This window comes from Pelodiscus sinensis, chromosome 4, assembly GCF_049634645.1.
Source record: "Pelodiscus sinensis isolate JC-2024 chromosome 4, ASM4963464v1, whole genome shotgun sequence".
Classification (NCBI taxonomy): Eukaryota; Metazoa; Chordata; order Testudines; family Trionychidae; genus Pelodiscus; species Pelodiscus sinensis.
Genome location: NC_134714.1, coordinates 34,174,832 through 34,188,357, shown reverse-complemented (window position 1 = coordinate 34,188,357; position 13,526 = coordinate 34,174,832). Strand labels below are relative to the sequence as shown.

The following is a 13,526-nucleotide window of genomic DNA, read 5'->3' as shown; positions in this document are numbered from 1 at the left end:
AGATGCAGATATCCACAGATATAAAGTAGATATCTACAGATTTGCTGGTCTCTACCAGTATAGTCCTAGGAGCTCCAAGCAATTGGAGGCACTAGCTTGGACAAAATGGAGAACCAAATCATAGGGTCATTAGAAATGTCATAGTTTGGGGTGGCCTCATTGGGGTGGGATTTTTGGTTTGGTGCAGGAGGGTGAGAGAACCATAGCCAGATTCCCTTTCAGCTTGTTATATTTCAACCTCCTTAATTCTCCTTGTACCTTGTTAGCTACAATGTTCTTTATTTCGTGTTCTAAACAGTGGTACTGTGTTACAGGTTGCTAGGAATTGCCAGTCATCCCCCCTCCATCTCACCACATGGGATTACATTTCAATTGTGATTGAAACAATTATTTTCTAAATCTCTAAAAAACAGATTTATTCCTAGAAATGTATAAGCTGGAACAATTTCATTGACACCATCCATCATGTCATGTCTCCCAGAAACAATTTTCATGTTACCTCCTACAAGTAGAAAACCCTTCAAAAGTAAGTCTGGAAAGTTACTACCCTCTCTCAAATACTTTCTCACAGACCAATTCCCTATAATAAACTGCACATCATTTATTATAACTATTGACTGTTTAGAAAATGTGCATGCATAATGGATGGGAAGGTATCAACACTTCCTAAAAGAATATTTATTCTCTATGCCATGACTACTGTGTTTCATGTGTATAAATAGTATGGGTAGTCACTAATCAGTAAGGTTTATAAAGTATTTAGAACTCCATTCCAAATGAAATTGCTACACAGAGGCAGGCTTCACGTAGTATACTGCTGACACGCAATCACATTCCTGGGGAGGAGGGAACCAAACATAAATCTTGAAACTACTGACCCAAGACAAACAACACGCTGCACATATCACCAACACACTGATTATCTGAGCCTGCAGCTTGAAAAAGTTAGTTTCATTTCATTCTCTCTGTTGGGACTAGCACCACTAAGTTGGTGACTCACAAGTACCTGGTGTCAGACTCTGGGGACCTTCTGGATGTGTTCACATCTAAAGAGCTCTCTGGCTTTTGGCACAGAGAAGCCCCATCAATAGGGAGGGAACCAGTCCCTACCTCGGGAGGCCTGAAGAGGGGCTCAGAACATGGGCTGTCAAAGGGAGACTCCCCTACAGAGGCTCTGAGTATTGGGCAAGGGCTGAGGCATCCGTCCCCACACCCACAGCAGCTTCTTGACATGTAAGAAACCCATTAATCCTGAGAAGCTGCCCTGAGCCCTGGCCTACAAAGGGAGGGGAGCATTTAAAGGGGCAGTGCCCATTTTAGTTAGACCTCCAGATGTGCTCCCCTTTAGCATCATGCATTGTTAACGGGGCAAGTGTGGCTGATTCCTCCAGTGCAATTTATTTTTCCTATTATTCTTGGTTTTCCTGGGGATGAGATTCCTGGTGTCTAGGTCAGGGCAATGATGTCATTCAGGTGCTCATGTGAAACCACGGGACATTACACATCTTGCTTTTTTTTTTTTTTTTGGTCTCCTCTAGTTTTCTGGTAACTTTATTTCAACACTTGAAACTTCAGGAAGAGGAGTATCAGCTTTTATATAATACAAGCCTACAAACACTCTTTTAAATGAAAAACTGGGAGGGGGGTTGCCAGTTTTTTTAAAATGCAGATTCATATCCACCTTAACTTTAAAGGTTGTTTTTTTTTAAGTTATGGAGGGAGGACATCTTTTTAAAAGTAATGTTACTCCAGCAATGTTTAAAATCTGAAAAAGCAGGACTAAGTAAGAGTGAATTATAGATACAGGAGACAAATTAAATATGTATCTGTGAACTAGAGATTAACTCTGTACCTAGGCAAAAAGTGATTCTGTAATTATCAAGCCATATGCCTAGCTTCAGTGCTACAAAAACCTAGCCTTGAAGGTACTAGTTACTACACTATGGAATTTAATAATTAAGCCAATCATCAATGAAACGCCAGACTGCTACAGACAACATGTTCTGCAACATTAACTGTGATAGCAGTTATTAACTATCTGCTCTATCACAGTAGCTAAAGACCTGTCAGTATTTACCATCAAGTCTTATTTTTAGCAGTGTTGTAGTATGGCAGCAAATATTTACTGTGGGTAAAAGCGTACAAGTTTGTCAAATCATGTACATCATTTTGTCAACAAAGTATTGCACGTGATTTCTCTCTTTCACAGTTTGGAGAGAATCAAAACATCAACTCATTTCCAAAGTCTTCCAAACAACATTTATTTGGACTAGCATGTGTTAATATTATATTTCTAAAAGTATTGATTTCTGAGACAACTCCCCTCGCAGTTTGTTAAATCATATACCTTATTTCCATAATACAGATTAATTTTGATGAGGGAGGCACACAGTTCCCTTTTAGTTTCTTAAAACATATAAATATTTGAATTAGGGGGTAGGGATAGCTCAGTGGTTTGAGCATTGGCCTGCTAAACCCAGGGATGTGAGTTCAATCCTTGTGGAGGCCATTTGGGGCAAAAATTCATTGGGGTGGTACTTGGTCCTGCTGTGTAGGCACAGGACTGGACTCAATGACCTTTCAAGGTCCCTTCCAGTTCTAGGAGATAGGCAATCTCTATTATATAAAATCATTCTGACTCCATCCAGGAAAATTCAAAACAAACTCCTACTGAGCTCCATGTTCCCCTTTGTTAGGCACTATGGATGGCAATAAAAGTAGACAAAAATAGACAGACAACCCCATGACACAGAAGACAAGGTGAAGCAGCACCTCAGTGACCTACTTCAGTCCCCACATCAGGAAACCCTCCAAGACCTTTTTGCATGGTAATGCTCCTAATGATTTGGAGCAAGTTGTGCCCTTATATGTAACATACTTACAGAAGACTGCAAGTAATTAGGTAAGCTGTACTGGACTGTCTCCCTGTACACATATGCAATACCTAACAAATTTCTAAGTAGTGAATTACTACTAGAATGCAATAACAATTGATGGAATAAGATTTCCCTGCCTAGGGTGATGTGGGGTTTCCAGGCTTTCCTGTTTGCTCTGTACACTGATCCGCATTGTATCATTATATAGAAGAACTATGCAGGAAAGTTTCCACAGACAGAACCTTGCAGCGTTTCTGCATGCTGAGGGCAGAATCCCCCAGTGGATTTATTCCTTGCAGTGAAACTTGTAGATCACTGACCAAGCTCGGTTTCCTGTGTCTTGTTATTGAATAGATTATGCACGTCTCATTCTTCTAGTTCCAAAACCAAAAACAAATTATGGAGCTTTTAGTCAGTTTTTCTCAGAACTTTAAGTCTGTTTTACATCATTTTAAAAGGATACAATTAAACAATAGCGACTTTCAGTCTTTTTAACTCTAAGGATTTTTTTTTGAAGATGTTATTTGGGTGCTATGTAACGCACTAGCTCCAAAGTGACTGACAAATGACGTTTACTTAATGAAAGTGTCAGATTCCCTGGATTCTCACTGTTAGTTATTTCTTTAATAAAACTAGATTTATGCACAGGAGTGAATTTTATATAAGACTTCTTACTCTGTTAAATAGGAACATTCCAGGTACATTCTGAACATGCCAGGTACATTCTGAAGGCCATATTGTATTCTCTGCATGCTTCCCTGGCGATGACAAACTAATTTTCACTTTATCTGAATTATATTTTTGATAATTTTTGCTTACATATGAAACATGCTTATTTTCACTTTATAAGATTATTCTTAGGAAAGCTATAGTGAAATTAAGTAATTACACGTATGTAATTTTCAATCCATATCACATACATAGCCCCTAACATATTGTAAAATACACTTGTATCCAACAAATAAGAACATGATTTGGGGAATAATGCCCAACAGTCATTCAATAAGTAACTGCTGGCCAGTTTTGTTTTCATTTAGCAGCTGTCATTTTGCTCTACCATCTGCTTCATATTTGTCTTGGGCATTACTTCAAATGTGTGTGTATATATACTGTTATGCTTTAAAAAGAGAGGGAGAACCGAGTTAAGGTGCCAATGCTTGCAAATGAAATCAACTCTCCTGAAATTACAAGTCTTTATTTAGTAGGCCTAGAATTTTCATACATCAGCCAAAAAAGAATTTCACTTGCTACATTCATCCATTCATGCGACACATAAAGTTTAGATAAGAATTTAGCACAATCTGGCCACAAACCAAACAGAATTACCAAGGACCTCTTAAATTCATTTAACTTTGTAAAGCATTTCATCATAACAGGAATGACAGACAGTCTGCAACATAAAAGTGCAACACAGGGAGGAGAAATTAGGTTTCTGCTATTTCAATTATTTAAATGTATAAACTTATTTTATAAATACGAGGCGAACGAAGCCTAAAACAAAACCACTTCCCTCGCCTTGTTACATGTTTACCAGTCAACCGCTGGTTTTACTTACTTCTGGACTAACGGTAAGAGTAAGAGCCAAATGCGCACATCGCAAACTTCTTCTACACAGAGCGAAAAGGCCCTGAAAGCTACACTGACCTCGCCTCTCCAGACTGCTTTTATTTCTCTTAAAGGAAATGCCTAAGCCCGTGTAGCCTGAACGCACAGAACAAAGAGGGGAAGAACATGTTATTTCCAACAGTGCCCGAGCCTTTCCCATTACCTGCTGCAGTGATCCAAAGCCACCGCGTGTCCCTGCCCACATCGTGAGCTGTGACACCCCCATCAGCACCGCTGAGAGCTCTTCCCCCGAAGCCGTCTCATCTAAATTCCTGGGGAACGGGGGTATTGTGCGCCCCTTGCACGAAACAGCTGCTACCTCCGCTCACCCGCCTGCTTCTCAGATCACTCATAGTGAAAACACGCCTCACTTCCTGTCTCAAAGCCCTTGCTCTGGATAGCATTCCACTGGGTATCATTCCACTGGGTAAAGAGTCGGGGAGGGGAACAATATTGCAGCCAAATAAACCTGCCGCAGCAGCCAGCTTTGCAGACAGGAAAGGGCGCTGTGAGGCTTGGCCACAACATGAGTTTTCTGGAATACAGTATTCCAAGTCCTCTCTCGCTCGCTCTCCCTGTGCATGTAATTTCTCTTGCTGGAGGCGTTCCTCTGGCTCTATCCATGCGGAAGGATACGCTGACAGATTAAAGTGAAACCCGTATGCTTGTAGCCTGTTACCTCAGAGAGTTGGAATGCCTGGCAGGGAGAATGTCAGCAATGGGACAGCTGCTTCTCTGGCTACAGGGGCGCTACAGAAATAGGGGTTTACAACAAACCCTATTTCAGATGCCTTCTTTGCAGCAACAGCACTACTGAGCTGAACACAAAATTGATTAGGAGATAGAACTCCCAGTCCTTGGTCAGACAAAATTCCAAGAGAGATCAACAGGAATTTTGCAGTCAGTAAGAACAGTAAGATCAGGCACTAAATGAAGACTAATTAGTTAAATGCTTCATAAACTTGGACTAAAGAAAAGCCTCATATAAATATTAAGGATTGAATCTCAGTCGCTGAGTGGGAATCAGTGGGGAGTTCTACAGAGAAGGAGTTCTGACCTCTCTTCAGGTTTTTGTAATGGAATGACCCTCCTTGTTGTGTGTGACATTGGTAAGCAAGAAGAAGGGGCCAAGAAGAAGGGGAAAAAAATAAGTGAATGTTGAATCATTATCAGAAAATGTCAATTATACAATCTGAACTCTTCTCCACACTCTAGGTAATTTTTACTTGAATGTCCCCATGGACAGCAGATAACTGATCAGTGGCAACAAAATGTAGGTAATATTTGTACAATGAGGAACTTTCTTGAGTTATTTCTTCAATGTGTTAGGCCCCCCACATGGTTTTTATCACCTTTTTTCATTCTGAACACAATTTCTCTGCCCCTCTCCATCTTAATGCTATTGAGGTCTATACTGTATATGATGATTACTGGAAGATGTCTATTCCAAGACAAAAATTAGACTGAGGGATTTTATGTTAGGAGTAAATACCAGTAACAAGTGTACAAAATTACAGGAATATTCCAGTGATTTCCAAAATATGCTGACTTTAAATTTCATTTTAAAGAAATATCAGCATGTTAATGCACCTAATTAACACTAAGGCACCCAAATAACCTTAACTCTGTAGTGATACCATGCAATAACCATTCAATTATACTTAATTCATTTGTGATTTGGTCCCTCCCAGACCATTTTTCTTCCTTAATGGAGTCAACTATGGGGCATAGGGAAAGTTATTTAATACATCCATACATTGCAACACTAGTAGGTTTGGAGAAAAATCTCTCCCCCTGCTCCCATTTAGTACCCTGTCATTGGGAGTGATTGCCCTTGGCTGCAGGTGTCTGAGAGTTCCTACATTTTATCTGTTAAATCCAGCTTTCACTGGATTTACATCTCTGAGAACTCTGTTAGCTCTCTAATTTTTAATCTATGTGTTATTTTTGCATCTTACACTAAGATGGCACCCAGCTCAGCACAAGTGCATGGAGCTTGTTAGTGGGCCCCTCCATGGAACTACATGCAGCCTACATTTCCACCTTTCTTCACAGGCCCTGTATTTCTCTAAGTTTCCTATAAGGGACCCATCCCTCCCATTCCTCTCTGCTTCTACGCCTCTCCTGCTGTCATGTCCCCACATGTTCTGTACTGCTCTCTGTGCTCCCCCAGCCCTCGTTCTTGCAGCCAAGTCTGACAGGCACTCAGGACACTTGTGACAGCTGTGGCTTCATTGCTGTTTAATGCACATGCTTGGATCTCTTACGCAGTTCTTTAGCAGAGGTAGTCTGACTGCTCACGGAAGCAGGGCTGGTAGTGAATTAATGTGCACTACAGCAGGCTCCATCAAGTTGGAGAAGGCTCCGTAGTCAGCTGTAATTCAAGCAAGGGGGACCCTTAGCGAAGCTCCTTCCCTCCCCCGCTCAGTCCTTGGGCCTGCGACAGAATGGGGCTGGAGCTGGGCCCATATCTCCTGGGAGGTCACAGGCCAGTACACACTTTGACCTGGTTGGATTCCCACCCCTCCAGTGAGCAACATGGCTATTAGGCTGTACTAGAATTGATGGTCAACAGACTGACACTACTTACTGCCATGCTTACCACAGGCAGGGGACTGGTTGTGCCTTCATTTGCTGGCTTAGACTGAACTGGTGTTGCCCCATTGAGCGTCTCAGGGGCTTGCCTTTCTCTATCCTTGGAACTTGAGCAATGCCAGCAATGTAGCTGGGTATCGTGGCTAAGCAGGCCATGGTGGTTAAATGCAGGAGTTCACTGTGCCCCCTTCCTGGTGTTTTGGTGTCTATGCATGATTCCAAGGTTTGGGTCAGGGATGGGAATTACTCTTTGTGGGATTTATAAAATCTTCTCTCCTTTTACAAATATATTTTCTTATTCTCTTCCCTTTTGCTACTTAACAGCGTGTGTCTGAAATTTCCTTTTTGTTTTTCGCCACTCAAAAAGGAATTATTTCTGACAAATACAGGATGCTCCATGAAAAAAGGTTAAATCGGAGCTTTCAGAAAATTGCAAAGCCTTTTAAAATATGGAGTGTTGTAGTCCTATCAGGCCCAGGATATTAATAAAATGAAAGAGATAATATCTTTTATTAGACAGACTTCTCTTGGTGTGAGATACAAGTTTTCTAGTTTGCATGGTGCTTTTCTTCTGGAAAGCTTAATCAGAGTATCACAGATAAAAACTCTGATTAAATTTCTCAGACCTGGAGAAAAGCTCTGTGTAACTCAAAAGCTTGTCTTTCTCATCAACAGAAAGTGGTTCAATAAAATATATTGTCACCACACCCATCTTGTCTAAGGGACCTCTTTAAGACCCCTAGGCAGTTATGTGAAATGCATCACTAATTTATTTGTTGAGTTTTAAAAAGAGTGTTAAGTGCCATAGAGTCCTAAAATGACACAGTCACTATCCGGGTTCTACAATGTGTGCAGTCAAATGTGTCCATTATGTTTCTGAAGATGAAACTTTTATCTGTGTTTGATGGGTCCTCTTTCAAGGAACAAATAAGCTCGTAAACAATAAAGTGCAGTTCATAATTTTCTGAGATTATTATTGAGGTTTTCCAGTCACAGCTTTGTAGTTAACACTGATTTTTGCACTTAACACAGAGGTGAATCATTTGATTTATGTATGAAGAATACAGCATATCTTCCCCAGAATTACAGCATTGTATCAGAAAATTCATTCTGTATTCAAAGATAATGTACAAGTAATCCACTAATTAGTTTGGGATAAAATTAATTTTACAATATGCCCTTTAGCATTCAGACCTTCCTTATCCAGACATCATCTCTGCTCCATACTGAATCCGTAAGTAATTTTTTGCAATTGTCCTCAACGTCTTTAGAGTAAATTTAATATAATCTGGGACCATAAACAAAAATTATTGCATCATGTTGATACAGGACAGAGTTAATGTTATTTACATACCTTTACTGTTTATTTCCATATTTAAATATGTTTGTATTTCTTTTAAGTTTTACCTTAACTTCTGGGTTTGTAAGCTTTTTTATGGGATAATTACAACCCTGTAATGTTAATGTTTTTACATTTAAGATAGTCATATGTTCTTTAACTGTAGTTTTTTTTGTATGAAAATAATCTTTGTTTCAATTATTAAAAATAGTATAAAATATACTAAGACCATTTCATTTCATTTCAATGCTATCTCATTATTTCCTTGTACTCTCCTATCCATCTGAAGATATCTGATGTTTTGTCTTAGCAGAGGTGTAGGGGAGCTCAGGGTTGGGGGTTAAGGGAGAGGAGGATTTAGGGCAATAGGTGGTGATGTGGGGGTGCAGGAGTCAAGGGGTCGGCAGGTGTGGGAACTCAGGGCAGGGTGGTTGGAGTTTTGGGGGGGGGGGAGAACTGAAAATGCAGTAACTGTGCTGCCCGGCCAACAGATCCCCAGTGGCTGGAGCTTAGGTGCATTGTGGTCATGCTGCTCAGGGTGTAATCACAAAAGCCATTTTTGTCATTACACTGGCAGCATGCCCTGTCCCCAGCCAGTCATTCTGTTACCAGAAATGGGTGACAGGGGAGGGAATCAAGTGAGGATTACCTGTTGTGTTCCCTCCCTCTGGGGCATCTGGTATTGGCCACTGTCTGCAGACAAGATACTGGGCTAAGTGAACCGTTGGTCTGATGCAGCATGGCCGTTCTTATGCTGTGCTGCACCAGTTTATTTTCATCTTATTTTTAGATTGTAAAATCCCAGGGACAATGGGGATGGGTGGGAGGAGATTGCTGCATGTTTATATAGCACCTAGCACCATGAGGTTCTAGCCCATGACTTGAGCTGTTAAGCAACACTATAACACAACTTTTTAAAAGTTACCATGTGATATATACAATTTAAGAATTTGCAGTTTCACCTGAATTTGTTTTATTTTCAGTTTTTAGGAACAGATCTCATGTGCACTCTGTTTTATGACATTTTTGAGCAGTCCAAAGCAGGGGTGGCAGGTTTTCAGAAATTCTGATGGTACCCAGAAGATCCACCCCTCTCCCATCTGCCTAAGGCTCCTAGATTCCATCCCAGAGCCCACACCCAAGACTTCCTTCCCCCCACAAACTCCACCCCCCTCCCACCTAAAACTCTGGGAAGGAGTTTGTGTGGTGGAGGGTGCCTTGGATGCTGGCTCCGGGATATGGCCTGGGTGCTGGCTTTAAGTTTGGGGTGCTCTAGCCCAACTGCACTGCTGGTGATGGCGGTGGGGCCCCCTGGGTTGTTTTAAAATCACCTGCAGTGGGAGATGGGTCCGCGGGAGAGACCCAGCCTGGAACTTTGGTAGAGCTGGTCCCCAGGCCAGGAATATTCCTCGTGCCCAGGCACCATGAGCCCACAGAACTCTCCACATATGGTCCAAAGTACACATAATATACTGATCTGTTAAACTGTTTATGGTGGGCAGGACTGGGGACAGTGGGACCACAATGGATGCTGGCTTCTGAGAGTGGCAGCCAGACATGCTGCTGCTTTTGCTGCTGTAATTCCTGGTAGAGCCCTTTATATTCACAAATATAAATTTTGCATCCACACAAGGTTCTAACTTTTACCCTCAAAAAATGAAAGTGCCTGGAGGGTTCGGTGCGAATTTTAGACTCACAGTTGAACCTAAAACTGAAACTGAGGTGCCTAAGTAGCTCTGTGTATCCCATTCTTAGTTGTGTGATATTTCGGGGGGGGGGGAGGTATGTTAATTTTTAAAAATCGCCCAATTTACCAAGGAAGGAAACAGGCAACTTGACTCAAACGGAAAGGACACTGGCTATTTGCACACACACCCCTTTTGCAAAGAGTGGTTACCCGTGTGAGAGAGCCTGGGGGCTGGGAAGGAGCAGCGGGGGGGTGGGGGGGGGGACGCTCGGAGGCGCAGGGTTGTGGGCCCGGCACAGTGAGGAGCCCGCTTGCTCCATCAGTGCCGGGGCGGCGCGCGCTGTTCCTGGCGGCCCGGCAGAGGGCGCAGCGGGCGGAGGCCGCGCGCTCTGTGCCGGCCGGGCCTGTGGTGCTAGCGGCGGCCCGGGACGCCTCCGTCAGGGCGACCATGGAGATCGGCACCGAGATCAGCCGCAAGATCCGGGTAGGCGGGAAGGGGCCCGTGGGAGGCCCCGGGGCCGGCTGGGCTGCCCCGACGGGCACAGAACCCCCCGCGTTGCCGAGGAGCCGCGGGCCCAGGCTCCCGCGCTGCAGCCGCGGAGCCGGCCCGAGGCCGGTGTCGCTAATGAGCCCCGGGCCCAGCTGGAAACGGCGCGGCGGGCTCGCGCCGCGGGGAGACGAGCAGGGGCAGGTGCCCGGGAAATGTGAGGGAGCGAGACCAGGTGGCGAGAGACCAAACCCCGGGCCCCCGTCTAGCGCCCCCCCCCCCCCCCCCGTGTTTGTCCCCTGGACCCGCCTCCGCATCCCAGGTGCGCAGCCGGACCCGGCCTGGTAATAGGCCGAGCCAGCACTCGGGCCCAGACATCATCGCGCTGGGGGAGGTGGAGATCTGGGTCTGAATTGTGCAGCATGAGCCCATCACCAGTACGCGCCAGCCCGGATTCAGAAAGCAGGAGGTGGACCCCCCCCCCCCCCCCACGTCATGAGATTGGTTTACACATGAGATTAAAATAGGGGTTACTTTTCATTGTCTGTTTTATTACGGGAGTTCACGTTTCCCAGTGTTTCTTTACAGCAATGAAGGACTGGGCATTTAAAAACGTAAAGGGAGTTTTCAGGTAATCTCATGACTCCAGGAGCTGGGGCTTTAAGAAAGACACCACAGACTCTGAGACCATTGATATCATCAGGAGAGCTGCCTATCCTGCCTGGCCATTTAAAAGTTTGCATTACAAATAGTGGAAAAGAGGAAAAATAAGCTCTCTGGAAAGTCAGCACCTGTAAAAGATCTGTATTACTGGTGTTAAACATGTTTTAGCATTCAGCATTTTGTCAGCTGTTTGGGATTAGTCATTCTGTGTTCCTTAATTTAAATGCAATAATCTTAATTTATTTTCTTTTTAGGGTGCCATAAAAGGAAAATTGCAGGAGCTTGGGGCTTATGTTGGTAAGTTTTACTCCGTTTAATAGCTGTGTTTAGGCTTATTGTAGTTAAAGATGGAAAATACCTGCTAGCTTGTTCCTGTCTCCTTCAAGAGTAGAAGGTGGGTTTCCTCCCATGACAATGAGTGGTGGTCAAATACTGCACTTGACTTTAGATCAGCGTTTCCCAAACTATGGGCCGCAGGAAAAAAATACCGGGCCTCAGCATAGCTGGTGGCTGCCGGCAGGGCCGGCCTTAGGCCAATTCGGGCCCTGCGCCCCTGAACCCGGAAGAGCCGGTGAGTTACAGAGCCGGGGGCCCTGCTCCACCAATATGTGGAGCTGGTCTCTCCCCCGGCTCTGCCTGGAGCAGGCACAAGCCCCCCCTTCCCCCCCGCGCATCCTCCCACCCCGCCTCCAGAGCGTCCCCGCCGTGCACGGCTCCTCACTGCCTGCTGCTGCCCATGTACGGAGTTGCCCAGGTGTGACATGATGTCACGGCCCGGGATTTTAAAACTCTTCGGAAGCACGTGCCGTGGTCACGCTGCCTCCTGGTTTAGCCTCCGGGGCCTGAGCGCGGCTTCCGCCCCGCAATGTGGAAGGCAGAAGATAGGGAACGGGCTTGGGCGGTGAGGCGGCGGTAGCGGGCTTGGGTGGAGGCAAGGAAGCGGCAGCGGGGGTGGGAGGGGAAGGCACCAAGGGACAGGGTGCAGGAGAGAGAGACAAATGCCAGGGGGCCAAGTGCAGACAATGAGGGAAAGGGCAGGAGAGGAGGTGTCAGTGGGAGGGGGGACAGGGTGATGCTGGGAGAGGAGAGGGGAAGGGCATTGGGGGCTGGAGGAGGTGGTGCTGGGAGAAGGCTTGAAAGAAGGGGTCGGCATGAGGAAGGCCAGGATGAAGTCAGTCATGTGTGAGGGCACAGAGGGGCAGGAGGGGAATGGGGCAGAGAGTGGTGAGGGGGTAGGTATTAGGGAAAAAGAGGGCAAAGGGGGCAGAGGCAGTAAGGGGAGGGGGAGGCACCAGGAGGGTGCAGGGCTAAGGGAAGCTGCAGGTGCCAGGGGATTCTGGGGTTAGGAGGAGGGGAGAGCTGGCCACTGGAAGCAGCCCTGGCCGGGGGAATCGGGGCAGGCTGGGGAGACTGGGAGGCCAGTGGAAGCACGGCTGCCGGGGAATGCAAGGCTGGGAGCAGGGAGCTGTCGGAGGAAGATTGAGGGGAGGGGGGAAGAGAAGCGGCCACCGGAAGGAGGGCTGGCCAAGGGAGATTGGGAGGAGAAGTGGGGGAGAACTGGTTGCCCGGTAGGGGGTTTGGGGAAGTGGTGCTGGCCAGAGGTGCAGAGGGGAGGAATGAATCGGCCTGCGGGGTGTGGGACTGACCCGGCCATATGTAGATCTTGGGGCACTGCCCCCATTCCTTCCCCCCCCTCCCCTCTGCAAAGCACAAAGCATGAGTTAGTCCAGCCTGGGGATTCTATTGTCGTCCCCCCCCCCCCCCACACACCTCCCTCCCCCCTCAAGTAGTTGCGAACTCTCTGGCTGGTAGACATACTCATGCAGCCTGAGCACATTTACCAGCCAGGCAGTTCGAAACTACAAACAGATACATCTAGTAATAATAGAACTTACCTAAGGAGAAAATACCAGACATGTTATATGTCTGATATTTTCTCAGTTTGTTTTTTATGTGTTTATATTTTGGGGCTGCAAAAAGCAGTATTGAAAAAAAAAAGAGTTCCAACTAAAGTAAAATGTTTGGGAAACCCTGGTCTAACCAGCTTTCTGTCTGTCATACAGTCCATTTATCCAATCCATATTCCTTAACTTGCTGGCAAGAATATTGTGGGTGGCCATATCAAAAGCTTTGCTAAAGCTGGCACGGGGGGTTTTGGGAGGACCAGAAACAACTTATTTGAATATTCATCATTTGATTAACGAATATGCAAATATGCAAATGAACATTACCGGTCCTTCAAAAGTTCGTGAATGGATTTACTGGTCCCCATGT

The 13,526-nt window shown here is 45.3% G+C and overlaps 2 protein-coding genes across 6 annotated transcripts in view; one reads left to right on the top strand and one right to left on the bottom strand.

Moving 5' to 3' along the window:
- PTPN21 (protein tyrosine phosphatase non-receptor type 21) overlaps positions 1-5,066 on the bottom strand; it is a 71,102-nt gene extending 66,036 nt beyond the window's left edge. For both annotated transcript variants that reach the window (XM_075926744.1, XM_075926745.1), the window contains exon 1: positions 4,645-5,066. The gene's annotated coding sequence lies outside the window, so the exon portion shown is untranslated. The remainder of the gene's footprint in view (positions 1-4,644) is intronic.
- A 5,375-nt stretch (positions 5,067-10,441) lies between these two features.
- Positions 10,442-13,526, top strand: part of ZC3H14 (zinc finger CCCH-type containing 14) — a 53,348-nt gene continuing 50,263 nt past the window's right edge. For 3 of the 4 annotated variants that reach the window (XR_012903343.1, XM_075926742.1, XM_075926741.1), the window contains exons 1-2: positions 10,443-10,586; positions 11,507-11,549. Coding sequence is in view for 3 of the 4 variants with exons in the window: in XM_075926742.1 (XP_075782857.1) it covers positions 10,551-10,586; positions 11,507-11,549 (79 nt within the window). In the remaining variant the exon portion in view is untranslated. Of the gene's footprint in view, positions 10,587-11,506; positions 11,550-13,526 lie in introns of all 4 variants that reach the window. The other variant, XM_075926743.1, reaches the window with a different exon arrangement.